Source organism: Apium graveolens, chromosome 9 (assembly GCF_009905375.1).
Source record: "Apium graveolens cultivar Ventura chromosome 9, ASM990537v1, whole genome shotgun sequence".
Lineage (NCBI taxonomy): Eukaryota > Viridiplantae > Streptophyta > Magnoliopsida > Apiales > Apiaceae > Apium > Apium graveolens.
Genome location: NC_133655.1, coordinates 156,753,516 through 156,767,399, shown reverse-complemented (window position 1 = coordinate 156,767,399; position 13,884 = coordinate 156,753,516). Strand labels below are relative to the sequence as shown.

Below are 13,884 nucleotides of genomic sequence, written 5' to 3'. Positions count from 1 at the left end.
CATAGATATACAACCAGAGAGATGCAGACCATATTAGAATCTTCGAATAATCACTTGAACTTTGGTTTATTTGCATCATAATCCGGAAAACCCATATCTACACTTGCAACTCAAAATGACAAGTACGAATATGCAAACCCCAAACAGAATCAACAAACTATAATACTTTTAATCGATTTTAAACCACAAAACTTCGAATATACAACTAGAGTCCCAGAGAGATGCATACTATACATTCTATCGACTTCAATCAAATTGTCGGAATTAAAAATACACCCCATCAAGTCAATAGAGAACAGCAACTTTGTTGGATGTCAAGTTGTGTTTATGTGTATTCAATACATGGTGTCTGCTTGTGTTTTTCCGTGTATTTTTGATTGAAAATCTAGTGTTTTGATAGGCGGAAGTAGAGAAACTGATGATGATGATGAGAGAGGCTGAGATACAGAAATAAGGATTGGGGGAGATAACATAATTTAGGTTTAGTTTTTTAATTTGGGTTGGGCTTAAATCTGGGCCGGGTTTCAATAGTTGGTGTGGGTCAAAAAATGGAATTATTTTTATTTGTTAACGGGCTGCTCGTTTACGGCTCGAGTTCGGCTCGACTCGTATTTGTTCGCGAACAAACTCGTGTTCGGCTCGTTAGTTAACGAACTCAGGCTCGAACACGTTTTTTTGTTCGATAAGAAAACTCGGCTCGGCTCGGTTCGTCAGCAAAAAAAAAATCGGCTCGTTTACGTCAAAACTCGGCTCGGCTCGGTTCGTGGACAGCCCTACCTATCAATACTCAAGAAAAAGTAGTGTGCAAGAACCTTTTATATAAATTGACGCAAAGAAGGGAAGGAGGGTTTTGTTGCTACAGAGAGTGAGAGATAAATTCAATCAATCTAGATATTTGAAGAATATTTTAGAAAATATTAAATTTGGATTACAATCCATTCATCGAAATCTAAAGTATATTGAAATTAACAAAAAAAAATCATCTCGATCAGTAACACCAGGAGTTTGTAGATATGCCCATTTGCAGCATATAAATAAAACAAAAAATCACCCCGAGTTATAAAGAGTTATCTCCAATAGTCACAGGTTCCATTTTTATTATATCTGAAATCAAATATCACTTGTATATATAATACAAGTTGTATTAGCTTGAAAATACAGTAGTACGTCAAAATAAAAAGGTAATTATTGAATTATTTTTATTGATGATGCATGCTTGCCTTGTCATGTATCTATCTACTCATGCCCTCTTGTATGTATGTATCCATGTGTTTGAAACTACTATAAATACGTGTTGTGCTGTGTTGTTTGTCATTTCAATTTCACAAGGCTGGCTTTTAATTGCTGTTTGTTTGTTGGGAGTTTGGTAAGTTTACAGTAGTAGCTGTGAAAGAGAAACAGTAAAGTACTTGTGTGTTTGTTGCGTCTGCACCTATTTATCCCTCCCTGCTCTCATACCATGTTACATGTGTGTATAATATATATATCTATATGTATGTATATATGAGTCATCGTGTCTGTGTTAACTTCTTCTTCTTCTTGATTTTATGTTCTTTGAACGCAACATTCAATTTGTAAATCTCTCTCTCTTTCCGTGTTTGCACCTTCTTGTTTCCCACTAATTCTCTAAATGAATTATGATTCCAAAAATGTGTGACTCATATTTTGTTGGATTACATGTGCAGGATTTCCAAACCATTTTCAAGGCATACACAAACAAGCTTGCAAAGGGTGAGTTCCTCTTTATCTTTTACGTGTCAGATTTCCCCTATATATATTCTTATTACGTTATGCCATCCAAATCCAACCTTATTTTTGTCACAAAACCTTCAAACTTGATATTTGCTGATGTGATTCGGTTAACCTGTACTAGGAATATGTAAATGTTTTAAGAGTCTCTTTCTATGAAAATATTAGCAAGTACGAGTCCTGCCATTGCGGGTACGATCATTACTCATTAGTGCATAGTTCTGGGATTCAACTTAAACATTTAAGTAACATGGATGCAGCCATAAGTATGATCAACTTACTCTCTTTCCCCGCTTTTCTCCAACAAAACTATGGATTTACAAGTGCATCTAGAATCTTGCCCCTTTGTAAACCTAGACGTTTAATAACGTAATACCTTTACTAGCTAGCCACTGATCATTTTCATGTGCATACTGAATTTCAGTTATAGCTTTTCTTGTCAAAAATAACTTGGAACATATTACGTGTAGATCTAGTGTTTAATAATTTTATGTTACAGATTCCTAATATCTTACCTAGTTGCATGTTTGCTATTATCACATTTGTACAGATTGTATTAGACTATATGTAGCTAAAAGTTAGCCAGTGTATCAGACTATCAGTATCTTTGTAACTGTAGGTTAGTGAGGATTGCGTACCCTGATGCTCAGGTAGTCATGCGTTTAAGTATTCTGCAACACTGAAACTTAACTATGCTCAATAAAAATTTAACTCTGATTTTTATTTCTCATTAAATGAGAATATGTATATAATAGTTTGATATGTGTCCTCAGAGATGAACAAGTATTGAAGCCTGAATTGCACATAATGAGCACTCACTTCTTTGTTTCTAATATCAGTCCAGAAGAAAATGGCAGTTACTTATGTTTATTCCTCAGTGTATTATTGTTGTTCGTTTTCCTCCAATCTTCACTTGTATTAGGAATTGAGACCATTACATCTATGTCAATTGTCAACTGTACCTTTGCCTCTCGGGAAGGTTCCGATATATAGTCTTAGCCTGTAGCAAATACAAATAATACACCAGATTCTAGGTTTGTACTTATTGAACAGATTTATAGTTGAATCAGTTACCGTGATTCTAGTTTTGTACTTACTGAACGGGTTTATAGTTAAATCAGTTACTGTGATTCTAGGGTTTGTACTTGTTGAACGGAGTTATAGTTGAATCAGTTACTGTGTCATCCTTTTGTGCTCAGTTACTGTCTTTGTCATCCTTTTGTGCTCTGGCTTTGCAAATGTGGTTAAGTGCTTTCTGGATTACTATCAAGTTTTAGGCTATCAGAGATTTATAAAAACGTGCTACTTAGCAAAAAAAAAAGGAGATAAATCACCTGTTCAAGCCTACTGAGTCATTTGTGAGGAATTCCTTTCCCTCGAGAGAATTAAAGTGATTAAAATAGTACATCTAATGGCGTGGATATAATTGTTAAAACCTGGTGTCACTTTTCGGGATCTCTCTTTCATTTCTCATATGCTAGAAAGAAAATATTTTGTCATCATAATGTAGAAGTAAAAAGAAGGCCTTTTTAATCATATTTTTTATTCAGATAGGTATTATCTTATTAATTTATTCATGAAAAGTCCTATGCCCTTGATTCGTCGTTAGCTTTATTAAGACTCACGAAAAAGTTTCAATACAGTTAAAAATAACAGAGCTTGGAGGGAACAATCAACATAGAATTAGAAAGATTGGAAAACAATATAGTTTTCAACATTAAAGTCATTGATTAGGATGTTGTGAAATTTCTGAGCACATCTGGGGCTTACCATGTAATTCTAAATTACTGTCAGTCTATCACTGTAAAGCTGTCTTATTAGCAGTGTTAGTTTCTTTAAGCAGTGTAGGCAAGACACTGTTTGTCAGGGCTTGTTTGGCTCAACTTAACAAATTAAATAGTGCAACTTATAATGTTTATCTACAAGTTACCAATGAAAATGAAATAAAAACACTACAAGTGCTAGTTAATGAGGGTAATCGATGCATGACAACTACTATTTTAAAGCTATACAACGAGACATGCATGCTCTATCCAGTATCCAACTTAATGCTTATATATGTAGTAAAATGACAAGTGTTAATATACCTAACCTGCGTTCCCGGAATTTGAGCTTTCAAGTCAGTAAACATCTGCAGATAAATAGAAATTAGCTTTACTCAGTATATTATCCCAGTAAAACATGTCATTCTTCACAGTTTATGCAGTCATCATATACAATGTGCAGTTTTAGGTAACATATAGAAAATGTACAGCTCTCAAATCTAATTTCCTACTTGCTGCTTCCCATGGAGGCTAACTATAATGTCAGGGTGTACCAGACTATGTGCCACGAGCACATTGGAAGATAGATTACACTGCATATGATTGAAAAGTCTTATACACTAGAGTATACACAAACAATAGGTTTGGAATCATATTTTCATATTCTTAGTTTTATTAAAACTTTTTTGTAACAGCTTAGGATAACTTAAGACTGAAAATTCAAGACGTGTCAAAAACCCCTTGGCTATGGCCTAAAGAAACCAATACTTCTTAACACTGCAGCCAAATAATTGCATATGGCACGCCTATAACAAAAATACACATGACCACACTTTTATACAACGGTTGAGAGTGTTTAAAACACTGATGTTGTAGTCTTCACTAGTTATTACATTAATCAAGTTGGTAAAATATATAGCTTCCTCTCCACTAAAATTTTTAAGGGACGCGGAGTTGCATTGGAGGACCGATTTTTTATCCCAACGTAAGAGGGGTTTACATTGAAGTTGCTCTTACTAAAAATAAACTTAATGTAAAATAATTAGTTTCATCACGAGTAAGGCTTGAACTTCGCTATGTGCTTTAGAATCATCTCTTGTTAACTAAGTAAATGAGACCATCTTTTATTTTCATATTTTGGTACTTAACTACAATTTTATGCTCAATTCGACTTTTTAAGCAACTCTCTCTAAATTTATTTTATATTTAAAACTACTTTTCATTTTTTAAGGAAAAGTATGCCCCGGATCATGGATGCCCCATGCCATGGCTTGTATTGCTTACCCTCAGGGCCAGCCCTGTTTTTCTTTTACAAATAGGTCTCCATTATATTTTAGTAATCCAATTATTGATTAACGTAAAGGCTCTAACGAGCCTTACAGATATACAACTCAAATCGAACCACTTAAATTTGTCGAAAGCCATATCAGCAACAGTCCTGCCACACAGATATGAGAAAATGACCAACCAAATGACCCATTAAATGGTATCTCATCACCGTTTTTAAAATTTACAGCACGTGTTTTCAATAAGTTGTGAAATGTGATTGTCTCTAGTGAATTGTAATTACAAACTGATAGGCTTGATATCTTCTTTAGTTCTTCGCCAATTTATTGACACTTTAGATCTGGATTGGCTGGAAGAAGCACTAACCATGTTAGTTTACACCTGAATCTCAACCAAACTAAATTGAAGAAGCAGTGACCTTACCAGTGATACTGTGCCATCAAGTTTGTTGTATAATTTCATGATCACGACTACAGAATATCTGTTTTAAAAAAAACCCTGTAATTCAGGGTAAATATGAATCAAAGCTACATTTGGGAATGAGAATCCTTTCTTAGAATGTGTGAGACTACTTCCAGTTAATTTGGAGTGGGCAAGGAAAAAATTCATATACAAATGTTAGTTATTAAACTTGATGCTTTTATATGTAGTAAAATGACAAGTGTTAATAAAGCTAACCTGTGTTCCCGGAATTTAATCTTTCAAGTCGGTAAATATCTGCAGATAAATAAAAATTAGCATTACTCTGTATGTTATCCCAGTAATTCATGTCATTCTTCACAAAAATTATGCAGTCCTTATATACAATGTGCAATTTTAGGCAATATATATAGTGTACAGATCTCAAATATAATTCCTGCTTTCTGCTTCCCATGGAGGCTAACTAAATAATGTCTTAGGTATCCATGTGAAGTGTTGTGAAGGTTCAGCCAACCTAGGGAAAGTTTAGCGTGCCTATTTTCCGAATAACCTTTAATAGAAGAGGATTCACAGAGGTATCTGAGAATATTGTGGTCTTTCAATATTTTCCTAGGAGGCTTGAAATTTGAAGATTCAACACTAAACATGATAATAATTAAATTGCAAGACACTTCAGATTATTTTCCAATTGTTATATCTAAGTTCTGATGCAGGGATAATTCGTTAACTGTTGAAATTGTGGTGCACACTGTGATCTATTAGTCCAGTTTGTCAATTTTCCTCCTGTACTAATTTGATTGCCCCTGGTGTACTTTTTGTTTGGTTACGTCTTACTTAAATTTTAGAAAATGAAGTATTGGGTTAATTTTATATGTTCTTTCTGGCTCATTTATCCACTAATATTTTGTTTTGGTCCATCTTTCCATATGTTCAGAAAGATGGTGACGAAAAAGGTGGATCTTCGATCTGATACAGTAACCAAACCAACAGAAGCAATGAGAGCTGCAATGGCAATAGCTGAAGTTGATGATGATGTATTGAATTTTGACCCAACTGCTCGTCGTCTTGAAACTGAGATGGCAATGATCACAGGGAAGGAGGCAGCACTATTTGTTCCGTCAGGCACTATGGGGAATCTCATCAGTGTGCTTGTTCACTGTGATGTAAGAGGGAGTGAAGTAATACTTGGACATGATTCTCATATCGCTGTTTACGAAAATGGTGGCATCTCCACAATTGGCGGTGTTCACCCAAGGACTGTGACGAATAATAAAGATGGTACTATGGATATTGAATCGATTGAAGCTGCCATTAGAAACAAGAACTTTGAAATATGTTACCCAACTACTAGACTTATCTGTTTGGAGAATTCACATGCCAAGTAAGTGTGGTTTATTGTTAAGCGATTTTATGTGAAACTCTTTTGGCATAAAGTCATATGCAAGCAGTGCCGTCTATATATAGATATATATATCCTTCATAGAATGACAAAGCTCAGTATGTCATCTTCGAAGTATATTTATGCTGTTCTCAACAGCTGGTCAGTCTAAATTTGCTTTTTGGTTTGTCGCAAAAAATTAACATGTCTTTTCTCTCTCATGTACATATATTTATTAAAGTAAAGGTTGTTCCTCTGCATATATTTTTAGTTTTCCAAAAGCTTAGGGAAAAATATTCTCTTGCCTATATATAATTTTAAGGGACAGCTCTCCATAGTCCATACATGATTTTCTTGGGTACTTGAAATACGTTTTAAGGGGAGGGAGAGGTGATAATGGAACTCTAAACCCCTTCTGGCACGAGGAGGTCCTTTGCCACCAGTTACTCCTAATTCTCACATAAGATGGCTGTTATTGACATTTATCCTCGAACATATATGATTATGGTACCTGACGTCGATCCTTTGCACCCCTTATCATTTTTGGTCAATGCAAATATTTTAGGGCGTGGACTGTAGGAATATTTTTTATAAACTTGTACACCTCGCACACACACACATTATAATTAAAGAAGGGACAGTTACACACAATTTCCTTGTAGCACTATTATATAGAAATCTGTGTTCACTGTGTATATTTCATTTATTTCGAAAAAAGTCCACCATCATTCATTAGTCTAAATTAAAAACCTGTATGGTGGCCGCGGTTCCATTGGCAAGCAAAGTATATAAATAGTTGAACTATGTGTAAAATTTGAAGGCTATTTACTGAATAGATTCTTAAGTTTGTAAATAGCCCAATGTCATTAGGAAGGAATTAAAAATGTCAAGCTATTAGCAAACAGAAAAATTAAAAAGAACGAATAATGCCAATACATGTGCACAGAACACAGATTAAAGCATTGATTATATAGCTTTTAGAGTAATTTGTAATTTATCCCAGAGTCAAGTATTGGATTTTCTGGTACTTGTACTCTTTGTTGTTTGTACTTAGTGTACTGTACTGGTGCTAAGCACGTAAAAATGGGTGTTTTGTAAATAAGAAATCATGGGATGCATTATCATTTCATTCTCGAACAAACTTAATTTTCTAAAACATCTGCTGAAGTGACATTTTGTTGTTTTTAATTACTATAAACTCTAGTTTTTATGCCTACCTTTGCATTGTTGTAATCTAACCAGAAATGCTTCGCTGTGCACAGTTCTGGTGGTCGGTGCCTTTCTGTGGAGTATACCGACATGGTTGGGGTTTTAGCAAGGAATTATGGGTTAAAGCTTCACATTGATGGGGCCCGTCTGTTCAATGCATCAACAGTGAGTAGCTTAGTATCAAGAAAATAATCTACTAGTTTTTAATTGGAATGATAGTGTACTGTTGAGATATAAATTCTAATCAGGAGTGGTAACTAGAGAGAGACAGATAGAGAATAACTAGCTTTTTACATACAGTCATACTGAGAATGTGAATATTAGAAATTTTATATCTTCAGTGGTGGTATTAGGCTTGTTTCTTTTAAGATTGTGAAGAAATTAAGAGTAAACATAAAACACTTGTAGAATCTTGGGGAATATTGTGTATTTGTGTGTGCCTGTGGTGTGTGTTAAAATTAAGATAAAATAACTAGAAGATATGTAACTAATTAAATTTATTCATCCAGGCACTTGGTGTTCCAGTTCATAGGCTTGTGCAGGCTGCTGACTCAGTTTCGGTAGGTCATGTATTAGCCAAAATTATGCAATATTAACACATTCTAGTTGTAAATTTCTTGTTTCTGAAATTTTTTATTATTCCTTCAGAGTATTTTAAACTAATTCTATCTTAAATCACATCCATGAATTATATATGAATTGATACCTTCCCCAGTATCCCATATATCTTTTAATAAATGTTTCTTTTTTTTCAATGACGTATGTGGCTAGGTATGTCTGTCTAAAGGTCTTGGTGCTCCAATTGGATCAGTAATTGTAGGCTCAAAAAGCTTCATAGCCAAGGTATAACAGATGTAAAAGCAACGATGAGTTAAACATTGTTTAAATTACTGCTGATTAAGTGGCTCATTTCTAATGTTCTTGTAGGCAAAGATTCTTAGGAAGACTTTGGGTGGTGGAATGAGACAGAGCGGTGTCCTCTGTGCAGCCGCACTCGTAGCATTGCAAGAGAATGTTCAGAAGATTGAGGGTGATCACAAGAAAGCAAGAACTTTAGCAGGTTTCCTCTTGTTTTGAATGCAATTCTTTGTCTGGAAGGAGTTATAATGCATAGTATGATTACTAAACAAGCAGCCCCCTCTCCCTTCTCCCCGTGTATAGTTGAAACCACACTTTGAAAATGTCCCCTCAGCTTTAGTGTAAGCTACATCTAGTAACTTATTTTGATTTTTTTTGAAGAGGGACTCAATAATATCAAAGGACTAAAGGTGGATCTTGATGCTGTGGAGACCAACATTGTAAGTAGCCTGCTCAAATAGTCAGATTTTGAATAATATCAAATAGTTGTGTTTTCATTAATGCCATTATCTGAAAGTTATTAATGTAATCATGATTAATGAGACTTGGTAGTCCTAAATCCGTTTTCATATCAAACAATTCCAATTCACCATTCATCCATATATCACACTGGAGCATCAAGTATAATGTCCTGCAGGACCCCGTCCACGTAACGATTAGAAACCTTACTTTGATTTTTTTTATTCCAGTTTCTTTGTGAACAGTTTATTGTGTCATACAGTGTGCATCATCGTAACAGAAGGCTTAAATACGTAACTTCTTCCACATATTTTTTATCATGCACATACTCAGTTTCCTTGCCTCGGGCGGAACTTGGAATTGTCCAACATGGACACCTATCCAAGAGTCGGATTCTGCACTAATTTAATAATTTATGAATGTTTTGGCCCAAAATAAAGTGCGAAGTGTCCATATGCATTTAAGAGTGCCAATTGTGGATCAGTACTCGAGGTGAAATAAGATTTATGAGTAACAAAGCACATACTTAACTTTGTGCATGAAAATGTTTTTTGAGAGGATATATGAGGGCTCTATAAAGAACTTTATCTGTCATTGTTAATAATATCCTTAAAAGTTAAAACAAAATATATCAAGTTATTGAATTTGTGTCTCCCATTGCTTAAAATTAATCATCTAAAGGGCATGTCAAGACTCAAGTCTGTATATAATCATACTTAGACAAGTCACTTAATGTGGAACAAACTTTACCCCAAATATGAAGACTTTATTTTTCATTGAGTTCCTACATGTTTATTACGATGTGTTTTTTATTGTCGTATCGGTTCTTTATGCTGTTGCTTAGTCCCTCTGTTTTAGAAGTGTATTCCTTACTGAACATTGATTTGTATTCTTCTCTTACTATAGTGATGATTATATGACTTTGCAGAAACTACTAATATTTTCCAATAGCTTTGCAATTCTAAAATAATAGTGAACTGCATTGACTTTGGAATTCCCTCAAATTGACTGTAAAATGTCAACAACTGAGAGATCATCATCTTGAATATGGAAATATATTATCCATGACATTCTTCTTTGTGCAGGTGTTTTTTGATATACTAGAGGAAGCAAATATCACTGCACAAAAATTATGCAACATATTAGAAGAACATGACATACTTCTGATGCAAGATAAGCCAAAAAGGTGTGTACCACATGTTTCAGTAATCATATGAACTCAGGCGCTAGTTTATGCAAAAAGATGTTTTTTTGGTGTTAATATAGGTAGTTATCTTTATACTGCAGATGCCACTAGATGATAAAATTCAGTATAACTCCATCTTTGCAGCATGATGAAGATGTGACAAGCACTATTTGTTAGACTGGAAATGATCTAGTATGACATTTTACAATTTCACAAATTTTTTCAAAAGAATATATTCAAGAGTGGCATGTAAATTTTCCAAAATTAGATTCCTGATGACCTATCAGAATTTAAGGGAAAACTTTTTGTAAAAGCAAACACATCTTAACACTATTAGCTACAATCTACAAGTGTTCTCAAATGCATTTCACAGTTGTAGGTTGTTAGAGAATTTGCAAATAAACAAGTTCAACTTCCTTTTCAGTTGGTGTCATTAAAAGTTTTAATAGGTTCATTGCAAACATATAGGAATAGATCATAATGCTTGTTTTACGGATTGATATTTAATATGCTATGTAACCGTACAGTTGGTTAGAGTTATCGATATATTTTCTGTAATTTGTAAGTATCCTATGATGCAGGCTTAGGATTGTCCTTCACCACCAGATTTCTGCTAGTGATGTACAGTTCACCCTATCATGCATTCAGGTACATTACATTTTGCCTCAAATCGATATTCATGTTTCTCCCTCCATCGTCAGAAGATATCCTTTACATAGTTTGTATACTATTATTATTTTGATAAGATCCTAAAGTGTAACGGTAGGACCGTATATTATGTTGTTGATACATTGCAGAAAGCTGTAAATGGGGTCTCGCATGGGAATGGTCTCGCTTGAGGAGGGATGCTCAAATATCTCTATGACGAGGGATACTGAAATATCTCTATGACGATACTCATCAAATTGTTAGAACTCAGTAACATTAGAATCGTGTGAAGCTGTCATTTTCACCTGAATGCCTCTTTGAAATAGTTTTTTATGGCATTGGGAGGAAAGGAGCATATTTATTACATTTCATAATCTTGTTTGCCAAACATTTACTATGTTTTTATACCTTGGATGTGCACAAATCTCATTTTCAATTGTATTCATGAAAAATAATACTCCTTCCGTTCCTTTTTAGTTGTCACATTTGACTTTAACCAAGTCAAATTGACTAAATTTTGATCAAAGTTTATTAATCTTTTATAATTAAAAAAAAATTACATCACAGGTAGATTTGAAAGATTTAACAATAATAAGACACTATAAATTTGTATAAATGGGAGAATGAGGTCCGGTTTGATCAAATATTCTAAAGATAATAGGTATACATATCTTGATATTTTGGGTTAAGATTGGTCTAGAGACTCAGCTTGATTTTATCAAGCAATCTTTGAATAACTTCCATTCCCAGTTTTTATAAAAAATGAATGATATAAACAAAACACCCATTGAGTTATGAGGCATGTTTATAACTGCTGAAAACAACACGGTAAAAACATAAACTACGTCATACTGATGGTGTACAAATGGAATGCAAATGGGAAAGGAAAGTAGACAGACAAGGTTAAGATTTAATTTTATTCCGTGCTAAACCAAATTTCAAGGGGGCTTTTGAAGCCTATTAGTGGTGTTGCTAAAGAAGATAAATGTCACTTCTATGATAATAATTGGATGATTGGAAGTTAAACTGTCGAGCTTATTTGGAAGATTTAAAGAAGAAGACCATCAATGGTCAATCTTCATGTATCGAGTTAGAATTGAAGCAAAGTTGGAGTAACTCGATACCTAATTTTTGCCCATAAGGCAAAGTTGAGAAATTAGTAAATTGTTAATACGTGCCCGCCTTTAGCGGATACATTATATCAATTTCTTGTTAGAAAAAAAATATTGTTCATTTTATTTAAATAAATAACTAGTTATTTATTCTATTTCAATGATAAGGCTTATAATGTTGCACAATTAGTTTAACAAATTATATGTTCTAATATGACTCAAATCAAACATTAACTCTAACATTGTCATTAAGCCATATTATGAGAAACATATTTCTGAGTTACATTTAGATGCATACTTGCATAAGTTTGATTTTGAATCATACGAAAGATGTGAACCTTGTCTCATTGGAAAAATGACTAAAGCTTCTTTTACATGATAAGGTGAAAGGGCCACCGAAAGATTAAGGCTTATACATTGTGATGAATATGGTCGAATGTGTACGATGGTAAGGGGTGGTTTATATTACTTCATAACGTTTACTGATGACTTCAGTAGATATTAATATATATGTCTTATGAAGAATAAATCTAATTCTTTTGAAGTATTCAAAGAATATAAGGCCGAAGTAGAAAATCAAACAGATGAAAGTATAAAAGTTTTACGATCAGATCGTGGAGGAGAATACTTAAGCCTCAAATTCAAGAGTTTCTTGAAGGAGTGTGATATTGTATAGAACTTACTCCTTCTGGAACACCTCAATGGAATAGAGATTCTGAGAGGAGAAATCGTACCTTCTTGGACATGGTGCAATCGATGATGAGTCAAGCAGATCTTCCAATTAGTTTATGGGGTTATGCTCTAGAAACAACTGCATATACACATAACTGAGTTCTGACAAAAGCGGTTCAAAAAACTTCATATGAGATATGGACTGAGAAACGTCATGGCATGTCATTTATGAAAATCTGGGGACGTGAAGCGTTTGTGAAATGTTTAGCCTCTTGCAAGCTTATACCAAAATTAGATAGATGTTATTTTGTGGGATACCCAAGTGAGACTTAAGGGTATATTTTTTACAATCCTTTCGAGAACAAAGTGTTTGTTACTCGGACCGCTGTATTTCTTGAGGGAGAACTACTTTCTAAGAAAAAAAGTGAGAGGACAATACATCTCGGTGAAGATCGAGAACCACATGATAACATTGAATCAGAGTTGGAACAAGATCAGGATGTACATCAAAATGTTGAAAGTAATCATGTTCAGGAAACACAGGTTGTTCGTAGATCTAGTAGGATTCACTATAAGCCCGAAAACAATTATGGATTTCTCTTGACTCAAGATGGTGATGTGATGCTTACGGATAATGATGAGCCTCTCACCTACCAAAATGCTATGAACAGTCCAAACTCCAAGCGATGGTTGGAGGCCATGAAATTTGAGATGGAATCGATGTATTAAAATAAAGTATTGGCTTTAGTTGATCCACCCGAAGGGGTAAAACCTATAGGGTGCAAGTGCATTTTCAAGAAAAAAAAACCCGACATGGATGTTAAAGCACAAACCTATAAGGCGCGACTAGTGGCAAAAGGTTTTAAATAAATTCATGGTATAGACTATGATGAGACTTTTTCACCAGTTGCTTTGGTCAAGTCCATCAGGATTTTTCTAGCTATAGCTGCTTACTTTGACTATGAGATTTGGCAAATGGATGTCAAATCGCTTTCTTATATGGGAGCCTTCAAGAGGATGTATATATGTTACAACCTGAGGGTTTTTGTAATAACCCCAATTTTTGTAATCCTGATGAATAGTATGTTAGGTCACACAACACTATAAAAGGGGATTGAATACAGTGTTTATACAATCAAATCG

The 13,884-nt window shown here is 34.2% G+C and overlaps 1 protein-coding gene across 4 annotated transcripts; it reads left to right on the top strand.

Annotated features, from left to right (window-relative positions):
* The first annotated feature begins 1,288 nt into the window (after positions 1–1,288).
* LOC141682928 (low-specificity L-threonine aldolase 1-like) lies at positions 1,289–11,427 on the top strand. Of its 4 annotated transcripts, none has more exons than XM_074487614.1 (11): positions 1,289–1,366; positions 1,686–1,731; positions 6,154–6,600; positions 7,860–7,971; positions 8,316–8,366; positions 8,578–8,649; positions 8,734–8,866; positions 9,046–9,104; positions 10,209–10,309; positions 10,891–10,957; positions 11,107–11,427. In XM_074487614.1, the coding sequence occupies exons 3-11, from the start codon at positions 6,158–6,160 to the stop codon at positions 11,146–11,148; spliced, it is 1,080 nt and encodes a 359-aa protein (XP_074343715.1). In that variant the 5' UTR covers positions 1,289–1,366; positions 1,686–1,731; positions 6,154–6,157; the 3' UTR covers positions 11,149–11,427. The 4 variants fall into 4 exon arrangements, with proteins under 4 accessions (XP_074343715.1, XP_074343716.1, XP_074343717.1 ...); XM_074487615.1 differs by lacking the exon at positions 1,289–1,366 and adding an exon at positions 1,468–1,574; XM_074487616.1 differs by lacking the exons at positions 1,289–1,366; positions 1,686–1,731 and adding an exon at positions 1,855–2,015.
* Positions 11,428–13,884: the final 2,457 nt, after the last annotated feature.

Excerpts from the sequence above, each read along its gene's own strand:
- LOC141682928 (XM_074487614.1), top strand. The coding sequence starts at position 6,158 with ATGGTGACGAAAAAGGTGGATCTTCGATCTGATACAGTAACCAAACCA. Across the intron at positions 8,367-8,577 it reads AGGCTGCTGACTCAGTTTCG|GTATGTCTGTCTAAAGGTCT; the intron begins GTAGGTCATGTA and ends GTATGTGGCTAG. Across the intron at positions 10,310-10,890 it reads ATGCAAGATAAGCCAAAAAG|GCTTAGGATTGTCCTTCACC; the intron begins GTGTGTACCACA and ends CCTATGATGCAG.